This window comes from Anas acuta, chromosome 20, assembly GCF_963932015.1.
Source record: "Anas acuta chromosome 20, bAnaAcu1.1, whole genome shotgun sequence".
In the NCBI taxonomy this organism is placed as follows: Eukaryota; Metazoa; Chordata; class Aves; order Anseriformes; family Anatidae; genus Anas; species Anas acuta.
The window spans coordinates 9,331,270-9,351,107 of record NC_088998.1 but is presented as its reverse complement, the minus strand read 5'-3'; the positions used below and the strand labels follow the sequence as shown (position 1 = coordinate 9,351,107).

General features: G+C 57.5%; 1 protein-coding gene across 16 annotated transcripts in view; it reads left to right on the top strand.

Moving 5' to 3' along the window:
* KCNT1 (potassium sodium-activated channel subfamily T member 1) overlaps positions 1 to 18,230 on the top strand; it is a 68,023-nt gene extending 49,793 nt beyond the window's left edge. For 8 of the 16 annotated variants that reach the window (XM_068656580.1, XM_068656589.1, XM_068656583.1 and 5 more), the window contains 24 exons: positions 106 to 165; positions 745 to 819; positions 1,005 to 1,088; positions 1,476 to 1,570; positions 1,888 to 2,068; positions 2,262 to 2,426; positions 2,543 to 2,679; positions 2,987 to 3,050; positions 3,139 to 3,247; positions 3,729 to 3,837; positions 4,541 to 4,690; positions 4,849 to 5,087; positions 5,997 to 6,213; positions 6,717 to 6,822; positions 6,902 to 7,074; positions 7,279 to 7,350; positions 7,647 to 7,781; positions 7,995 to 8,106; positions 8,517 to 8,618; positions 8,717 to 8,800; positions 9,130 to 9,553; positions 10,385 to 10,664; positions 14,601 to 14,685; positions 14,785 to 18,230. In XM_068656580.1, the coding sequence (XP_068512681.1) occupies positions 106 to 165; positions 745 to 819; positions 1,005 to 1,088; positions 1,476 to 1,570; positions 1,888 to 2,068; positions 2,262 to 2,426; positions 2,543 to 2,679; positions 2,987 to 3,050; positions 3,139 to 3,247; positions 3,729 to 3,837; positions 4,541 to 4,690; positions 4,849 to 5,087; positions 5,997 to 6,213; positions 6,717 to 6,822; positions 6,902 to 7,074; positions 7,279 to 7,350; positions 7,647 to 7,781; positions 7,995 to 8,106; positions 8,517 to 8,618; positions 8,717 to 8,800; positions 9,130 to 9,553; positions 10,385 to 10,664; positions 14,601 to 14,685; positions 14,785 to 15,084 (3,558 nt within the window). In that variant the 3' untranslated portion in view covers positions 15,085 to 18,230. Of the gene's footprint in view, positions 1 to 105; positions 166 to 744; positions 820 to 1,004; positions 1,089 to 1,475; positions 1,571 to 1,887; positions 2,069 to 2,261; positions 2,427 to 2,542; positions 2,680 to 2,986; positions 3,051 to 3,138; positions 3,248 to 3,728; positions 3,838 to 4,540; positions 4,691 to 4,848; positions 5,088 to 5,996; positions 6,214 to 6,716; positions 6,823 to 6,901; positions 7,075 to 7,278; positions 7,351 to 7,646; positions 7,782 to 7,994; positions 8,107 to 8,516; positions 8,619 to 8,716; positions 8,801 to 9,129; positions 9,554 to 10,360; positions 10,665 to 12,115; positions 12,179 to 12,282; positions 13,722 to 14,600; positions 14,686 to 14,784 lie in introns of those variants that run through there. The other 8 variants (XM_068656591.1, XM_068656592.1, XM_068656581.1 and 5 more) reach the window with 6 other exon arrangements.
* The last annotated feature ends 1,608 nt before the right edge of the window (positions 18,231 to 19,838 follow it).

Here is a 19,838-nt window from a genome sequence, read left to right as displayed (position 1 = left end):
GTGCCCACCGACGCACCAGACGGGTGCAGGAAAACCGAGCGGGGAGGCTGAGGCTGAGGTGTGCAGGAGCACACCCCGAGCAGTGCCTGCTGTCTGTCTCCGCAGGTCAGCATAGCTCTGATCAGCTTCCTGGAGACCATGCTGCTCATCTATCTCAGCTACAAGGTGAGCACCACGCTGGGAGGCTGCGGTCACTGTGGCCATTTGTCCTCCGTGCGCCTGTCCCGCTGCTGCCAGTGGGCGCTGCCCCAGGGGATGGGGGTGTGCTGGCTCCCTGAGCTGGCCAAAGGCTGGGACTTTAGCAAACAGCATCTCCTCACAGTCCTCGGGAGGGTTTTTGCATGTTTTGTGTGGCTGGTGGAGATATTTCTCTGGCTTGGGCCCATCTGTGGCTGATTCTCATCCCTGGGGGCAGAAAAGGTTCAGCTCCGGCATCCCCCACATTGTTTGAATCAGAGGTTTGTGTTTGTTGCTGCCTCAGTCCTTACACAAAGCGTTGCTGTCCCCAGCTTTTGTCAGGGACAGCCACTGACAGAGGTGCCACCCATCTGGGAAAAAAATGGGTGTTTTGGGAAGTTTTGTCTGGCACCAGCACCATGACTGCCAAGCAAAGCGCAGCATCATCCTGCCTGCGCTAGCATCCTTCGCACGTCTAGCAGGGGCCGGGGCACTGGGAGCGTCTTAATTGGCCTTTGGCATGCTTTCAAGCTTTTTAATTAATTGTTGTTACTTTTAATTCCTCAGGGGAACATCTGGGAACAGATTTTCCGCATTTCGTTCATCCTGGAGATGATCAACACAGTGCCCTTCATTATCACGGTGTGTATTCCCCGGGGTCGCTTAAAGCAGCTTTAAGTTTAATACACACTGCGGTTTTGGTGGTGAAATATAGAAAAGCAGGTGCCTGGCCAAGAGTATTTACAGCTGGCAGTTATTTTTGGTAAAGAACTCCATTGCTCCGAGTCCTTTGCAAGTCAGCCTGTGAGAAACTCTTGCTTTTCTAGATATTCTGGCCTCCTCTGCGGAATTTGTTCATCCCCGTTTTTCTGAACTGCTGGCTTGCCAAGTACGCCCTGGAAAACATGATAGTAAGTGACCAGACACATCCCTCCCGGGCATCCCAGCTCCTCTGCCATAGGAACTAAAAGGCTGCTGTGCCACAACCCGGCACTGAGGTGCCCGAGGGCAGATTTTGGGCAGGTTTTCAGGTGCTGGGATGAAGTTTGTGGGGTTGAGGCTTGGCTGGCCGCCTCCTGGTGAGGCTGGGCTGCGGGTCGGGTCCCTTTGGTGTGTGAGCAGGGGATGCCCACCCCTCCACATGCCCCTGGTCCCATGGCACAGCTCAGCCCTGGGCTGACCATCGTGGCTTTGTGCAGAAATGCCCGACCCTGCCAAGGGTTTCATGTTTCTGGAGCCTGCGGGCAGCTGCAGGGGCTGTGGCTGTGCTGCTGCTGAGGCTCCTGTCCCGTCCCCAGAACGACCTGCACCGAGCCATCCAGCGGACACAGTCGGCGATGTTCAACCAGGTGCTCATCCTGATCTGCACCCTGCTCTGTCTCGTTTTCACGGGGTGAGTGTCACTGAACCCCCGCCACCATGCCCCTGGGCAGCTCATTTGTAGGCCCAGCTGATTAACAGGGCCCTTACCCTGTGCTCAGCCAACAGCAGGGGCAGGTTTCCGAAAGGAGCCCTGCTCCAGGTGGGTGCTTAGCTCTAAATCAGGCTTCTGGGGCTTTCCTCCCATCCCCTCGGTCTGGATTTGAAGCATATAATACCAATTCAGTTGCTGAGAGGACAGGAAATGAAGCTTTGGGGCTCGTGAGTCCCTGTCAGTGAAGGCAATCTTCTCAGCTGAGTGCTCGAGGGCCCTGTGCTTTCCCCCTGCAGCACCTGTGGCATCCAGCATTTGGAAAGAGCAGGTGAGAAGCTCTCCCTCTTCAAGTCCTTCTACTTCTGCATCGTCACCTTTTCCACGGTGGGCTACGGAGACGTGACACCAAAGATCTGGCCTTCCCAGCTCCTCGTCGTCATCATGATCTGCGTCGCCCTGGTCGTGCTGCCGCTGCAGGTCAGAGCCAGGGCCGGGGAGGCAGGACAGAGACCCTGGGCTGGACACGGGGACGTTCCCCACGTCCCCAGGGCCCCTCCAGCTGCCTGCTGCCTTCAGCCACCCCACAGACCGTGTCTGGGAGGCAGCAAAGCACCGCGGCCTGCCTCCCCGCCCTGCTGCTGGGACATCAGCACCCTGCTTTTGCTTGCAGTTCGAGGAGCTCGTCTACCTGTGGATGGAGCGACAGAAATCAGGAGGCAACTACAGCCGTCACCGGGCCCAGACGGAGAAGCACGTCGTGCTGTGTGTCAGCTCCCTCAAAATCGACCTCCTCATGGATTTCCTCAACGAGTTCTACGCCCACCCGCGCCTGCAGGTCAGGGCCGGGCCTGTGCTCGTGCTCACGGCTTCTGTGTTTTGCCCGTGCTGGGTTTCAGTGGTTTTGGGCATGGCCAGGCCGCACCAGCTGAGCACAACGAGCCTCTCTTTCAGGACTACTACGTGGTGATACTGTGCCCCACAGAGATGGACATCCAGGTGCGGCGGGTCCTGCAGATCCCGCTGTGGTCGCAGAGGGTCATCTACCTCCAGGGCTCCGCGCTGAAGGACCAGGACCTCATGAGAGCCAAGTGAGCAGCGGGACGGGGGGGGATTGCAGGCAGCCACTGGGGGGTACAGGGCTAGGGCCAAAACACTGCTGCTGGGGATGCTTGGCTGCTGCCTGTGCTGCCCACTAATCCCTAAACATGAACTATTCCTCGGGGGGATGCAGGACGGCTGCAAGCACGGTGTAATTCAGCCACACGCGTCCCCAGCAGTGTCACCGGCTGGGTGACGATGGCCACGCTGACATCTCTGCGGGCGCCCCGGGTGGTGCCTGCAGGCTCCCGGCGTGGCCGGGCTGGGTGGTGCACGGGCGCTGCTCTCTGTTTGCAGGATGGACAACGGGGAAGCCTGCTTCATCCTCAGCAGCCGCAACGAGGTGGACCGCACAGCGGCGGTAAGCTGCTTTGTAGCTTGTCCTAGCCGTGGAAGCGCTGGGGGAAATAAGCAGCCAGGAGCTAGCCCGGGCTTTGCTCTTCTCTTAGGACCACCAGACCATCCTGAGAGCATGGGCTGTGAAAGATTTTGCTCCAAACTGCCCTCTCTATGTTCAGATCTTAAAGCCGGAGAACAAGTTTCATGTAAAGTTTGCCGGTGAGTCTAGGGGGCTGTCCTCCACAAGCTGGATCTTTTCGGGAGCAGTTGATGTTTCTGGGGGTGATCCCATGTCTTCAGAGCCCGTGAGGGGTGGGTTTGCAGGTCAGGGGTTCAGAGTGGAGGAGGGAGGGAGGTGTATGTAGGGAGTGCCGTGGGTCCCCATCCCGTCTGGAGGGCCAGCATGTTCCCCTGTCCCCTTCCACCACCACAGTGTGCCCTCCAGACCCCAGCACCTCTCTGCCCTCCTTGGCATGTCCCAGGGCACCGTGATTTGCTTGGGTTTGCCACCCTGAAATCTCCAGGCAACACAAGCAGAGGCACCCGGTGCCCTAGCCCTAACCCCCTAGCCCTAGCCCTAGCCCTAACGCTAACCCCCTAACCCTAACTCTAACCCCCTAACCCTAACCCCCTAGCCCTAGCCCTACCCCTTCTCCTACCCCTACCCCTACCTCTACCCCTAAACTCTTCTTCCTTGCAGATCACGTTGTCTGCGAGGAGGAGTGCAAGTACGCCATGCTGGCTCTCAACTGTGTCTGCCCCGCCACCTCCACGCTCATCACGCTGCTGGTGCACACCTCCCGCGGCCAGTGAGTGCTGCCCACGTAGGGTGGGGGGACTGGGCACCCATGGCACAGGCAGCACCCTGTCTGCGCCCCCGGGGCTCCTGTCCTGGCAAAACACTGCCCGAGTTGCAGCCCGGAGTCTTTTCCTTCCAGCCAGCAATTACTGGTGGGAGGTACTGGGGGCACTGCCTTCGGCGGCAGCCCGGGGCACACAGCCTGGTTGTTCCCGTGCAGATTGCCTTGCTGGAGGCCAGGAATAAAACATCTTGTTTGTATTGAGCTGATCCCGCTGGCAGGAAGCTTGATTTACCAACCGCGAGGCTGGAGCCTGCAGGTTGTTCTGTGGGGCTGTACAAAGTGCAGCTGGAAGCAGCTAGGTGGGCCCTGGCGCGGGCCCCTTGCCCCTCAGCAGAGCCAGGACTTGCTGTGCTTTGTTAAAATGAAATCACAGCCTCCCAAAACATCCTTCCCAGAGCTTCTCGCCCCATGCTCTGAGCTGTTTGCCAACACTGGCTCTCAGCCCTGCCTCCGCCGCTCCCCTGGGAGCCCTCATTAAATAAAAAGGCACTTAAAGTCGGAGATCTAAATGAGCTCAGCCTCGGCCTGCAAGCGCTGACAGCTCATCGCCGCCACCTCCCCGCTGTTGGACCCGGTGGCAGCTGCTGCACCCCTGGGTGCTCTGGCTCTGGCTGTGGCCCCGTCCCGGCACACGTCTCTGTGCTTGCAGGGAGGGCCAGGAGTCCCCAGAGCAGTGGCAGAGGATGTACGGGCGCTGCTCAGGCAATGAGGTCTACCACATCCGCATGGGCGACAGCAAGTTCTTCATGGAGTACGAGGGGAAGAGCTTCACCTACGCCGCCTTCCACGCACACAAAAAGTGAGGACTGGGGGGCAGCGGGCAGAGCTGGGGTCAGGGAGAAGGTGCTGGGAGCAGCACTGGGGCTGGAGGGTGCTTTGAGGTCCCTTCTGCAGGGACGAGGCCCTTGGAGGGTTTTTTCTCTGGCTTTGAACGCCCGCACCATGCTCCCCTCGCAGGTACGGTGTCTGCCTGATCGGCATCCGCAGGGAGGAGAACAAGAGCATCCTGCTGAACCCCGGCCCGCGGCACATCATGGCCGCGTCCGACACCTGTTTCTACATCAACATCACCAAGGAGGAGAACTCTGCCTTCATCTTCAAGCAGGAGGAGAAGCAGAAGAAGAAGGGCTTTGCGGGCAGGGGCACCTACGACGGCCCATCCCGCCTGCCCGTGCACAGCATCATCGCCAGCATGGGTGAGTCCATGGGGCCCCCTTCTCCACCCCCTCCCAGATCACCCCATCAGCAAAACACACACAGGTCCCTGCTCCTCGTGTCCTGGGTGCTCTCAGCAAGCCCAAAAGTCACCATCAGAGCTCGTGATATCCATTACCATTAAGGATATTTGCAGCAATCCCCCGCCTCCTGGCTGGAAGAATGAATGCTGTTGGCCTCCTCCTAAAACATGTTTATGATTCACAACCAGCGTGGTTTGCTCTGCAGCGAGTGGTGCAGTTTCCCAAATAAAAAACGCCATGAGTCATTGCTCCCAGCCTGCAGCTGGGAAGACCAAGTTGTGGGGTTGTCCGGAGAGGCTGCGCTGCAGTAGCACATTGTACTTCAGGCAAATAATTCATGCATTTATATTCATGAGCAGCAATTTGCATGATTATCCCACAGCAAGCCGCAGAGCGCTTTGCTGAGCAGCGCTCGTCAATGTTCTCATTAGGTGGCTTGTTTGGCTTGTTCGCAGAGGGACTTTTTCAGAAAGTGCAATGAGAGAGAAATTGCCCAAGGGCGAGCGGGTCCAGCCCCACGGCTGCAGGGGGAGGAGGGCACCCAGCCCCATGCTTGGCTTGCTGTGGAGCTCCTGGCTTTCACACCCATCTGAAAATAACTATTTGGTGAAGATTTAGAAGACAGCTCTGGCTGGGGTTTCCAACTGAGGCCAAAACCTTGATGGCCATGATTAAAACTCCATAAATACATCTGGTTTTTAGGAGGTGCTGGAGCAGGGGGTCATCCAGCTTCTCTGGTCCATGTTGAAGGTCTTGGGCGGGTGCAGTGCGTGGTCCCCCCAGGGCTGACGGGCTGGATGCTGTGCTGTCTCAGCTCCCTTCCCCTTCTCATAGAGCGCGCTGTGCTTCCCTCCCCGCCGCGTCCAGGTACAGTGGCCATGGACCTGCAGAACACCGAGTGCCGCCCCGCCAACAGCAGCAAGCTGGCGCTGCCGGCGGAGAATGGCTCGGGCACCCGGCGGCCCAGCATCGCGCCCGTCCTCGAGCTGGCCGACACCTCGTCCCTGCTGCCCTGCGACCTGCTCAGCGACCAGTCGGAGGATGAGATGACGCAGTCGGATGAGGAGGGCTCGGCGGTGGTGGAGTGAGTTGCCCGCATTCGGTCGCGCCGTCCCTTGTTGCAGAGTGGCACGGACGCCTTTTAATTCGTGCCCATCTTTAAGTGAAAATTGCTGCTTCTGGTTAATCAGAAATGCACATTACGATTTCTTAAGAGTTGTTAACCAAAACCAAATCTAAAAATGGGCCGTGAGGTTTTTGCTTCCTTGTATGGCTTAGCGTCCCCCTCCTCTCCTGCAGCTCTCTGTCCTGTCTCCCTTGAGCCAGGCTCCTACTTGCTGTGTTCTCTGCCTGTGCTGGGAACGTTGCCTATTTGCAATCTCAGGACCCTTTGCATAACAAAAATCGTTCCTAAGTACATGTTTTTTTTGGACATTTCTGTCTGATACAGGAAACTTTTGCAAAACATTTGCCACTGATGTGTTTGAGTCCTGGGTCTGTGACTCTAAAGGTTTTTCCAAAGGTCTGAGTGCTGTATGCACAGAAAACTCTCCCCGTGTCCTTATAGTTCTGCAATTTCTGCTGCAGGTACGTGAAAGGCTACCCACCGAACTCCCCCTACATCGGGAGCTCGCCGACCCTGTGCCACCTTTTACCCGAGAAGGCCCCGTTCTGCTGCCTGAGGCTGGACAAGGTGAGCGGCAGCGCTGGGGCCGAGGCGGGTGATGGCCGGGGGCTGCCACGGGTCCCCGAGCTGCCTCCCCTCCCTGCAGGGCTGCAAGCACAACAGCTTCGAAGATGCCAAGGCCTATGGGTTTAAGAACAAGCTGATCATCGTGTCGGCAGAGACCGCAGGGAACGGGCTGTATAACTTCATCGTCCCCCTTCGTGCCTACTACCGGTCCCGCAAAGAGTTAAACCCGATTGTGTTGCTTCTGGACAACAAGCAAGTACTTCTCCGCAGATGCTTCCCATTGCACCGAGCCCTCCCCTGTATTAATGGGGGCATTTCACACCGCGTGGGGATGGGGCAGTAGGGGAGGGGAAGCAGCGGCACCGCCAGGGTGCCCCTCAGCTGGTGGTGGGGATGCGGCTGTGCGCAGCTCCATGGAGCTGCTGACCCCCTTGCTTTCTGTTGCTCTCCCTGCAGGCCAGAGCACCACTTTCTGGAAGCCATCTGCTGTTTCCCCATGGTTTACTACATGGAAGGCACGATCGATAAGTAGGTGTTTCTGCCCGTGGCCGTTGTTAATTGTGTTGCTGTCTAAAGGCACCGCGTTCACCCAGTCCTGACACCCGCATGCCAGGGGGGCAGATGTGCCCCCAGCCCCTCGCCCTCCCATCCCATGGGTCGGCTGCCATAGGGCTGACCCCGCCGTGGGCTTTTCGGGTTGTGGAGCGAGGCTGGTAGCTGGGTGCTGGTGGCGAGGAGGCGGCTGGGTGCGCGTCGCAGCGCGCTGCCTCCCTGTGTCCTTCCCAAGGGCTGACCCCGCGCTCTTCTCTTTGGGGACTGCCCAGCCTGGACAGCTTGCTGCAGTGCGGCATCATCTACGCCGACAACCTGGTGGTGGTGGACAAGGAGAGCACGATGAGCGCGGAGGAGGACTACATGGCCGATGCCAAGACGATCGTCAACGTCCAGACCATGTTCAGGTGGGGTGGGCAGCCACGGCCGAGCCCAGGGGGTGCAGGTGCTGCGGGGAGAGGTCACAGCAGCACTGGGAAAACACAAATCTATCCCACTAGGTCTGATCTCAGGAGGGCACGGGGGAGGTTTGGGTTTTTTGGGTTTTCCTCGGGCTGTGCACACAGGCAGCCCCTCGCTTCTGAGGCGGCCGCTGGACCACAGGTCTCTTCCCATCGCAGGCTCTTCCCCAGCCTCAGCATCATCACGGAGCTGACCCACCCGTCCAACATGAGGTTCATGCAGTTCAGAGCGAAGGACAGTTACTCCTTAGCCCTTTCCAAGCTAGAAAAGGTAAGGGAAGGCTTTCGCTTCCTGGGAAGGCAGTGCTGGGCGCAGGGACGCTGAGCAGTGGCCTCTGGGCTCCTCCTTCAGCTCAGTGACTGTGCTGAGGGCTTCTGGCAAGGGGGAAATTCCCCTAAACCGCACCCTGAGGCACCTGAAAGCACCACATCCAGCCTGTGTCCAAAAAAAAACAAACCGATGATGATGTCTCACACGTTTCCATGGAGAAAATCCCTCTTTCACCCAGCGTGAGGGATGCTTCCCTGCCTCCCTGCTGGCACCCCCAGAGTCACTCAGCTGGTGCCCACCCATTCGCACTGCGCGTGGGGGAGGCTGCGGGGTTTTGCTTTGCTTAATACCCCGGGAGGATGGGAACAAAATCCCACCAAGGGTGCTCCCCAGACCCTTTCTGCTTCCAGAAAGAGCGCGAGAACGGCTCCAACCTGGCCTTCATGTTCCGCTTGCCCTTCGCGGCCGGCCGGGTCTTCAGCATCAGCATGCTGGACACGCTGCTCTACCAGGTGAGCGCCGCGGGAGCTCGGCGGCGGGGGACAGCGCGTCCCCCAAAGTGCCCCTGCAAACTTTTTCCCCGTCTTCCTGCCCAAACGTCTCCCCGCAGTCGTTCGTGAAGGACTACATGATCACCATCACCAGGCTGCTGCTGGGCCTCGACACCACGCCGGGCTCCGGATACCTCTGCGCGGTAGGCACCAAGGCTGCATGCAGTGGGGGCTGTGAGAACGTGGATATAGGGGGGTCCCCTTCTGGGGCAGCAGGGAGAGAGGCAAAATTGAGCAGAATGGGGCAGAATGGGGCAGCTCATCGCTCCTGGCATCGCGTGTGGGCAATCTCAGGGCTCCCACAGCCCCAAAATCACCTCTGAGCCGTGTCCCAAGCCCCACAGCCGTACGTCCTCCTTTCGGACGGGAGCTGCCCCTGATGTTTTTGGGGCTTCCTTTCGGGTCTGGCTTCCTTCAGGGGAAGCCCAGAGGTGGCCCCAGGCGCTGATGCTGTTTGTGCTCTGCTGCTCAGATGAAGATCACGGAGGACGACCTGTGGATCCGGACGTACGGCCGCCTCTTCCAGAAGCTCTGCTCCTCCAGCGCGGAGATTCCCATCGGCATCTACCGCACGGAGTCGCACATGTTCGCCACCTCTGAGGCAAGGGGCAGTGGGCGCAGGAAGGGGCTGGGGGTGTTTCCATCCCCATCCACAACTCGGGGGCATTTCCTGGCTCCTGGGGCCAGCTCGGTGCAAATGCTCATAGCTGGGAGAGATGCTCCTCAAAGAGGTGCCTGCAGGCAAGCAGGGATTGCTTTATCAGCAATCCAGCGCATCACGTCATTAAATTCCCAGGGGCCAGGGGATGCTGCACAGCAGGGATTCACATTTCCTGTGCTGACCCATCTTTCCCCTCTTTTTTCCCCAATTGCAGCCCCACGACATCAGAGCGCAGGTGAGTACCATTTGCTCCCAGTCTTCGGGCATTAGGTTGGTGGTGGGGAATTCCCTTGGGATTATCAGCTCTGCCAGGCCCCCCCCAACACAGGCACTGCTCCGTGGGTGGTTTTGGGGCTGGTTTGTGTGCACCTGGAGCCCCCCCTCGCCTTGAGCCCCTCCTGCAGCTCCGGCACGGCCCCGGCAGCCGGGAGGTGTAATTACGCAGCACGGGGAGCAGGAGCGAGCCTGGCCCCGCTGTGAATACCTTTGGTTTTGAGCTTTGTAGAAGCAGCTGCAGGGAGCTGAACGCTGACATTTAATTAAATGTGATCCTGTTCGTTCTTAGAGGTGCTTTAATCCACTTTATTCGAAAATTAGTGCTTACCAGCGGGGCTTTCTGTCTCAGATGTGGCAGCGCATCTGCTGCAAGATGTCGGAGAGGAAGACGAGGGCAATTCTGCCACTTGGGCAGCCAAGGGAGAATTGTGCTAGCAGATACCAGGCGCCCGTTATGCCCCATGGCCGATGGTGTTCTGGAGAGCTTACCCCAAATCTGCTGCCCAGGCAGCTTTAGCAGCATGGAGATGATGTGCTGGAGGAGCATGGAGGTGGGATCCCAGCCCACCAGAGATGTCCTACCCTGTCGGAGACAGGACTGGCTCTTCTTACATGGCCAGGGTGCCACAAAGCAGCCGTTCCTGAGGCAGGCTCCGTCCCTAGGACGGGTCCCATGGTGCGGGGTGGGCCGGGAGGCAGCAGCCCCCAAATGTGCCCCTGGGTGCTCCGTCACCCTGCTTCCCCCCGTCACCTGCCGGGCTTCCAGTCACAGATCTCCATCAATGTTGAGGACTGCGAGGACACGAAGGACGTGAAGGAGCACTGGGGCATCAAGACGAGCCACCACAGGAACTCGTGCTCCAGCGACCAGTCCGAGCACCCGCTGCTGCGGCGCAAGAGCATGCAGTGGGCGCGCCGGCTGAGCAGGAAGGGCAACAAACACTCCAGCAAGACGGCCGAGTGGATCAGCCAGCAGCGCCTCAGCCTGTACCGGCGCTCGGAGAGGCAGGAGCTGTCGGAGCTGGTCAAAAACCGCATGAAGCACCTGGGCCTGCCCACCACCGGGTACGGTAAGTGCCGCTCGGTCGCGCTTCCCCGCAGCGGCGCGCCCCGTGGGCTCTGCAGGTAATCCAACGTGCCCAAGCCCTGTGGATGGGACCGGGGCCGTCTCCATTTGCAGTCCCGTCCCTTGGGGTGGGCGAGCTTCTGGTCAGCCCTCCTCCTGCACTCCCAGCGCTGCTCCAGGCAGCGATCACCATTCCTGGGACAGCCCCAGTGGGGCTATGAGCCACTGGATGGATGGGGGGGACACCGGGCACCAGGTTGGCTCAGCATTTGTCCTGGTAGAAATGGCATTAAGGAGACTCCAAACCCACTGCCCTCAATTCAGCAAAACCCGAGGGTCTCGCCCCGTAGCGCTTCAGGGAGAGGTGACCCCCACCATGGGCTGGTGCAAGGCCCCCAGTGTGGGTGTGAGCTCGGCCTCCTTCACCAAATGTCCGCAGCGGGGATTTCGGTAGCGGCAGGGCCGAGGGCTTTGCTTCATTGCGTGTGACCGCAGTGTGTGTGTGTCGCTGTGCGTGCGGCTTCGTGGTGTCGTCAGCGCTCAGGGACCCTCTGTGCGGCCGCCTTCCTCGTGGGGTCTGCCCCCCAGCACCGCTGCTGGAGCCTGTCTGCCTCCCCGGGAGGAGGGGGGAAATCCCCGGCCCCCGGTCCCGACGAAGCCCTCACCCCGCGGCTTTCTTGGTTCGTTTCGTCCTCTCTTTTTTCCTTTGAGACCATCCTGTGCTGCTGCCTGTCTGCTCCATGCTGGACGAGCTTCCATCGCCACGGCCAGGCCCCCCGCGCACGGCGCCGACCCCGGGGCCAAACCCTGGGGTTTTGCTGCTGGCTGATCCTCGCAGCCCGCAGGCCGTGAGGGTGGGGAGAGGAAACGTGAACGACCGCGGGGCTCTGCAGGCTGGGTGCTGGGTGCTGGGTGCTGGGCACTGGGTGCTGAGCGCTGGGTGCTGAGCGCTGGGTGCTGAGCGCTGGGTGCTGGGCACTGGGTGCCTCCCCGCCCCAGGGGAGCAGTGGGGACAGGTGGGTGCAGCTCGCAGCGTAGCATTCGCCTCTTTTTGTCCCCATCTGGTCCCCGAAAGCTCCCGCGGCTCATCCCGGGAGCCCCCCAGCTCCCTTCAGGGCTCTGCTTCAGGGCCTGCAGCACGGCTGATGGCACTCGCTGCCCGAAACGCTGCCCCGGCCCTGCAGGGAGCACGGCAGGGAAGGGCCGATGGTGGGGATGGGAAGCTCCCCGGCCACCCCAGGACAGCGCAGGGACACAGCGTGTCCCCTGCCAGCCTGGACACCGTGGCGTTTTGGAAGAACACCTTGCTGTGCCTGCTCCCCCCCTGCCTTGGTCTTTTTGCTCATTTAATTGCTGAAGTGCAGGAGCTCGTCTCTAATATTTGCCGAATCATGGCTTGCTGACCTCTCTCTCTCTCTCTGTTTATGTCTGTGCCTTTCCCTGTATGTTCTGTAGAGGATGTAGCAAATTTAACAGCCAGTGATGTGATGAATCGGGTAAACCTGGGATATTTGCAAGGTAATGCTCTTTCCCTGGGAGTCACGCGTGACTCACGGCGTACAGCGTCCAACAAGATCATGCCAGCTAAGCCCAATCCACACCCTTGCCGTTTTTCACCTTAGATATTCGAGCCTTTCACGCACTCAGTTGTTGGGTGGAGGTGGAAAACCAGAGACCGTCCTGCAGCCGCGGGGTGGACGCAAGGCTCTGTGAAGTCAGGAGACAAACAGCACGACTTCCCTAGCCCAATTCATGCAAGGAGCCCGCTGCTGTCTCTAACAGCCGCCTCCTCGCAGTGCTCTGCGAGTTGGTGTTGATCTGTAAAATCAGAGGCATTTCTAGGAGGGGATTTTGGGCTCCTGGTGGGCAAACCAGCGCCACGTGCGCTGGGGATGGAGCGGGACGGCAGAGTGCGGCCGCTCGCCCCCGTGCTGCCTGCATCTCACTGCGAGCTCCATGGCTCTGTAGGGTTTGGAAAGCCCTGCTTCATCCCAGGTTTGTGTTTGGGAGAACGCCGAGTTTGGCAGCCCGTAGGTCCCAGCAGTTGCCCCGGGCCCAGCTCGGGGCTGGGAGGGAAGGGTCGTGGGGCAGCCGTGCGGTCCCAGCCCTGCCGCGGGCGGCTCGGCGCTGCGGGGCTCGTGCTCGGCACACGGCTTCACACAGCGGGGCTCAGGAGAGCCTAGAGGTCAGCCACAGCCCAATTGATCCATGTTTTAGGCTTCGCTAGCCCATGCTTAAGGTGAAAAGTTGGCATTTTCCTACCAACCGTGTCCATCACCAGAGAACCAGCCCAGCCGTGGCTCATGGAAGCCCCGCGCCAACTCGGTATATTGCCAGCTGCTCTGCGGAGCTCACACCTCGCTGCTTTTCCCCCCCTCCCTCGGCAGCGTTTTGGCTCCGTGAGCCACGCTGCGGGGTCCTGGCACCGGGAGCCCACCCGGGAGCCACCCCCACCAGCACCCGTCTGCAGCGGGCGCGTCGCTAGCGTGGGAGCAGGAGCTGCAGATCCCCCCCTCCCCAAAATCCTACCTGAGGGTGCCGATGGGCTGAGCCCTGCCTGGGTGCAGGGGACACTGTGGCAATATACGTGGTGGGTTTGGCAGCGCTGCATGGGGGTGGGGGGGGGGCAGGACAAGGTGCTTCCATGGCGCAGGAGAACCTGCGGTGCCCTGGGGACCCCCGTCACGGTGCACCCCGCGGGTCCCGCGCTCTGTGTGCGCCCCAGCGTCGCCATTCCCCATCCCTGCCTCGCTGTAAGGCTGAGCACTGGCACGGCCGAGGGCTCTCAGCGGTGGTGGGACCGGGGAGAGCAGCAAAAAGTGGCCCCTGGGGAGGGGGTGAGCAGCAAAAAGCAGAAGGGGGGGGTCCATGAAGGGGGACCCTTCCCATTTCCCCTGCCTGCCCCGTGCTGGAGGTTTCGGCCTGGGCTCAATCCTTGCCCACCGTGCACCACCAAGCAGGTGCCCCGTGGAGCTCGATGTGTCCCATTGCCCCCCAAGTGCTGTTCGGGGAGGGGGGGGGGTCATGCAGAGCCACCCGTGCCAGTGTCCCGGTGAGCAGCCTTGCAGCGAGCCCGTGTCCCGCCGCGCTCATCCCGCCTCCCCAGCACCCGTCTGTCCCCTGCCATCCCCTTCGTCCTGTCCATCGCACGCCCTCGCTGTGCTCCCGCTGCTACTTGTGTCCCCTGCCCCTCCCTGCTGCCTGCTCCCCCCCCTTCCCCATGATCTTGTTTGGTAGCGAAGGGCCCCGCGTGCTCGGGCTGGCGTCGCGGCGGCTCCGTGCCTTAGGGCCATCCCCAAAGGGGACACACGGCGGCCGTGTCCCCCGGGCAGGAGCAGGGAGCGATGGCTGAGCTTAGTGCTGTTGCTGGAGGGTGACAAATTCAGCAGTTCAGCGAGGGAAGGAGGTGGCAAACCGTTGTCGTGGCCCTGGGGTGGGGGGGGGGGTGCTTGGAGGTGACCCCCGTGGGCAGGTGCTTGGAGGCGTCGTGCTGTACCTAACGCGGCAGAACTAACATTTTTCCTTTCTTTGCACTAAAACAAGGTAAGACACCTTTATTTATTTCTCCTGGGGCGGGATTTTTTAAGTGAAGAGTCTGCGAGTCCCCTGGCTGGGGAGTGGCTGTGGGGCACGGGAGGAGGTGGTGGCAGTGCTCCTGGTGCTCGCCCTGCTGCGGTGGCACGGCCCTGCAAAGGGACCGGCGTGCTGTCCTGGGGACTGGCTGCGACCCCGCTGAGCTGGGGATGCTGCAGGGGGCTGTGGGGGCTGCCAGATTCTCTGGGTGTCCATTGGGATGTCCATTGGGGCATCCATTGGGACATCTATTGGGGCATCCATTGGAGCATCCATTGGGGCATCCATCGGGGTGCCCGTTGGCACATCCACCAGGGCACGGTGCCGGCCCCGCTCACCCTCCCCATCCCCTTCCCTCCCCTGGCAGACGAGATGAACGACCACCAGAACACCTTGTCCTACGTCCTGATCAATCCGCCCCCGGACACACGGCTGGAGCTCAACGACATCGTGTAGGTACCACCCACCGACCCCAGTCCAACCCCAAACTGGGGTCTCCACGCGCGGGGCTGGGGTGCAGCCCTGCAGCGTGCCCGGTTTCTGCCCCGCAGGTACCTGATCCGCTCGGACCCGCTGGCGCATGTGGCCAACGATGGGCACAGCCGCAAGAGCAGCTGCAGCAACAAGCTGGGCCCCTGCAACCCCGAGACACGGGACGAGACCCAGCTCTGAGCACACCCCCGGGGCCGGGGGCGAAGGGAAAGGAAGAGAAGGGAAGGAAAGAAGGAAGGAAGGAAGGAGGCTGCTGCCCCGTGCTGGGGCCAGGCGATGCCCAGCCTGGCTGTGAAATGCCCTGGAGGGACAGGACAGATGGACAGACAGCCGGCAGTCACCCACGTGGGTGTTTTTAACATTTTCTATGAATACCGCAACTAGTGAGAACGCCTTCGCTGGTGCTGGCGGGATGTGTCCGAAACCACAGCTGAGGCTGCTCAGCAGGAGGGTGCAGGTCGTTGGCAATTTTTGGGGCACCGCTGATACAAGAGAAGCCACGCTGTGCTCATCCTGCTCCTCTCTCACCTGACATCCCCGAGGGATACCCAAAATGTGGCTCTTTCACCCCAGTTTTCCCCCCGTCGGCTTGCTGGGTGCTGCCGGGAGCTGCGCGGAGGCGCTGGGGAGGACGGGGCGGGACGGTGCAACCCCCTGCAGCGCCCTGGCGGCATCTCCAGAAACCAAACCACACCAAAAAGACAAAAACGGACCCAAAGCCATGCCAGACGTCTGCCACGGGCCTTGTCGCATGTGCCCAGGCGTAGCCAAACCCTGGCTCCAGCAGCTGCCACGCCGGGTGTCGCGGTGGCTCTGGGCAGGGCGCACAGGGACGCGGCGCTGGCACCAACCACCGCTCCTGGGGCTCAGCACCAAAGGCACTGAGGGCAGGGACGTGTCCCCAAGCTGCCCCTTCCCCTCGCCCCCTTCCCGGCTCCTCGCAGTGCTGTTTGGACCCAACCCGCCCCGGCTGGGCGGCTCAGACCTCTGCAGCAGAACAGGAGGTGGATTTTCCATCTATTTTTGCACACTTTACAATGTTGACGTGTAAAGGTTTTCTTTGACTGCCAAGTAAATAACCGAGTTGGTAACTTTATATACTTCTACATTCATATCTTAAAACTTCAATGTGATTTTTATTTTGTTTTCTTTTATTATTTTTTTTGGCTGAGAAGCCTGTAAAGCACAATGTGGCCGTGCCATCCCGGCAGCACCCCAGACGCTGGCAGGCGGGTGGGATTTTGCCGTTACCATCTGCCAGTCCTTCTCCATGACACACAAGCAAAGCTGTTTACAAAAACCTGTTAAAAACTGCGGCACCTCACCAAGTGGGTTGAGACAGGACAGACCTTTGTGGTACCTGAAGCAGGAGGAAAAGTCCAGTCCCGTGGAAGCTCTTGGAGGCCTTTGGGAGGAAAAAAAGGCCAGCTGGTAGTCACTACAGCTTCTGCAGGCTGATGGTTGGACGGGCTCTGGGCTTGGAATTTTTGTAATCCTAATTTTTGCTGGTTTGCTGGCCAGGAGACCCTGCACGACCTGCAGCCAGGCAGCCCTGCCCCTTCCCCTGCGCTTAGACGTGGGCACAAACAGAACCATTTCTGATGCTTTTTACATTTTTTTTGTTTGTTCGTTTGTTTTTAACTATATTTGATCTTGCTGGCTCTGGCAGACACGTGTTTTATTTATTTGCATTTGTACCTTGTCATGCCAAAAAATCTGAAAAGTTTTGGCAGGCTGAAGGGGGAGAGCAGCTGGGGGACAGCAGGACGAGGGGGCTGCACCAGGCGAGCCTCGCGATGCTCTGCAACCACCACTCCACGTGCTGGTGTGGTTGGGGGAGCCTGGGGAAGAGCCCGGAGAGTTTCCAGCCCTGCTTAGCCATGGGGACAGCGGCGCAAAGCAGAGCTCCAGAACCAAAACACGGCGTGGGCGATGTGATGCTCCACGTGCTGCCCCCCTCAAAGGGCACGTCCCGGCCCCACTGCGGTGTGTGCAGGGCCAAATGCCCCCGGTCAGCCCCACGGCCCCAGGCTCAGCCACATCAACCCTCCTTAAACCCTCCCAGCACGGTGGGGGAGGCTGCAGGGGCTTCGTGCGCGTGCCGAGACAGCCGCCCTCGCCGCCGATGCTTCTGTTTAATGTATAAATACGTGTATTTAAAGAGAAAAAGCTGCGTGTATAAATCCTACTCATTTTGCATACATTATTTCTATGGTGTAAATTTATAGCTGACATTCTAATGGGATGTTTAAAAAAAAAAAAAAATCCTGTAGATACTTACCTGTGGTCGATGCAAGTCTGAGAACAAATGTTTAATTTTTTTCTAATTCTTTAGACTCAGTTACAATACTAATGTAAAAACAAGAATATTTATTTTTGTAACGGTCCTGGAAACACTGATGCATCAAAACGAGTTGTTTCTGCTTATAAAAGGGCTGTCGGAGAGGGGCAAGCACTGATGAATTCCCACCCTTTGGTGGGGTTTGTGTGCTCTGGTGCTGCACGAGCAGCACTAAGGAGGTCGGGTGCATGGTGTGGTGGCATGCCAGTTTTGCTTAAACCCAGTGGCTAAGCCATAACTCACCACAATACAGATATATATATATATACGTTATATATATATCTGTATAAATCAGGAGGATATTCTCATTTTTTTTCCAGTTTACCTAGTGAAAAAATGGGTTAACTATTGATGTTCCAAGGGATCAGCCTGGGAACAGCCAGTGCAGTCCCTGCAGGTTGTCGCAGGTGCCACAGCTTTGGGTAAAGACCAGCTGGAAATGGTAACCAAACGCAGAGCACACGCTGTGGGTGGCTGCAGATGTGGGGTTTACCCCACCTGGGGTGTCAGAAAGCAATCCTAAATCCTGGGGCCACCTGGGGTCCCAGGAGAGCTGCGGGCACCCCAAGGCAGCCTCGTCCCTGCTGCAGCTTCTGTGGGAGAGGAAAGGCCCTGTTATTGCTCCCAGTGCTAGGGAAAAAAATTAGAAAAATGAAACTTTCTGAACGAAATATTTGTGCTTTGATGCAAACACAAAAGGGCCCTGGGAAGACAGGACTAGGCAGGAGCCGGGTGGGTGCGATATTTTGGGTTTACTGGCAAACGACCCCGTTGCATGTTACATGTCCACTAACAGCTTCATCCTCCAAATATGGACTAAATCCATGTATCATGCATTAAAGCAAAACCAAGTATTCGAACAACTGTTAGGATATATTTATCTCCCGTTAACCCCCTTTTTACTTCAGCCTATCTGAACACGTTTTAATTTCCCGAGTGAGGGACCTGTCATCTCTCCAGGTCAGCTCGTGCATGGGTTTTTATCAGCCGTGGCAGATAAAAATCACCTCTTTCCCTCTCTGAGACCTAATTTTGTGACATGTTCTTCTGGGATGCACTGTAGACAGCCAACTGGAGATGTTTTTGTACAATTATTGTGAAGATGCTTCACATTTCTGTAAAGACAAATTGAAATAAAAGAGCTGCATGCAGCAACAATGGAAACGGCTGTCCTGGCTGATGGCTTCGGATTTTTATTTTTTTTTAAGACGTTCTAGAAAAATACTGCAAAAATTACAATATATTTATTTACCGCTGTAGAGGACACAATACTGAAGATGATTTGAGGATTAACAAACATGTACAAGGGAGAAATTCAGCGACACCATCAGGTCACTGTTGTACACTCTGCTCTGGAAACCCAGGAGCAATCCCATGGGGGTGGCGTCCAGGTGGTCCCCACTTTGCTCCCCCGTTGTCCCAGCTGGGAAGCAGCAGCAGGCAGGCAGAGCTGCGTTTCGAAGGACTCCAGATCATGCAGAAGCTTCAAACTTCATTAATTCTGCCCTTTCCAGCAGGGGGTGGGAGCTCTCCCGAGCACTGTGCTCCTCTCAGAGCCCGGAGCTCTCGTCTCAGCAATTCCTCATTTCGCTTCACGTCCCACAGCAACAGGCACAGGAGGAGAAGAGGAGGAAAGAATTCTGCCAAGTTAACCAAAATTAAGTTTAAAACTTTGCCGCAGTTGAGAAAAATTAGTTTAACACTGAAAACTTTCAGACAAGAAAAATCTAGGGCGCTAAAATAGACATCAGAAAGAAAAAATAACAGTATGTTATCGAGAGGCAAAAGGCAAACTAAAACCATGAAAGATTTTTCACTTTAGTGTAAATTCGTTTTTAATAGCGTTATTCCCTGAAAGACGTACATCCAAAGGAAATGGTATTTCCTCAGTAAGATTTTGGTGTAATGCTGTGGTAATTCTGGGGTTTTTCTAAGCTTCAAACCATTCTTTCAAGGGGCTGATTTGAATTTAACAAATGCAGTATATTGAATCTTTAATCATCCCTGCTGCATACAGCAGGTTAAGAAGCTTTCCCCAGAGGTTTTGTTCCCCCATTATAATAAATGTTATTTCTGAACAAGTTCAGAGACTTTATTAGACATTACGGTATAAGCCGGTATTTCAGCACCAAGACGTAATTTGAAAGTTGATTTATTTTAGAACAAGCAGGGGACGGTCTCTGGGTGGTGATCTAAAGAAAACAGCAAACTTTCGGCTGCAGCATGTGCGAGGTACTCACATGTACGTTCCTCTGGCAACTCACAAAATTCGAGTCCTGTTCTTCTCTCTTTGCACTTTTGGTACGTTTGCCCTGAGAGTTTGCCATGCACTTCTGTCAGCCAGCAAGTCGAGGCTCACTGCTTTCATCCCGGAGTTTCTGAAGGCCACGACAGAGGCGGATTAAATTGGGATTAAATTACCTCCGTGTTGTGAGCGCTGATGGCTGCCTGGGGAGAACCTCGCAGGATCTGGCACATCTCCGCTCCTGGGTGCTGCAAGAATGTGTTAAAACTGAAGCCAGGGTCAGAATCGGCATCCATAGAAAATGTAGGTCTCATAACAAATGTGTAAGACAAGAAAAAAATCAAAGGTGAGATGAATTCAACTCTTTTCTCCCATTTTTAATGCTCATTCTTCATAAATATATAAATAACTATTTATATGATTCAACAAAAGAACATCTGATGGATGGAGGCGAGAACAAGGATTCGGTTCTTCTGGCTTTACCGTACTGAAGATGCATTTTTAGACATCTAAAAAACATACTCATC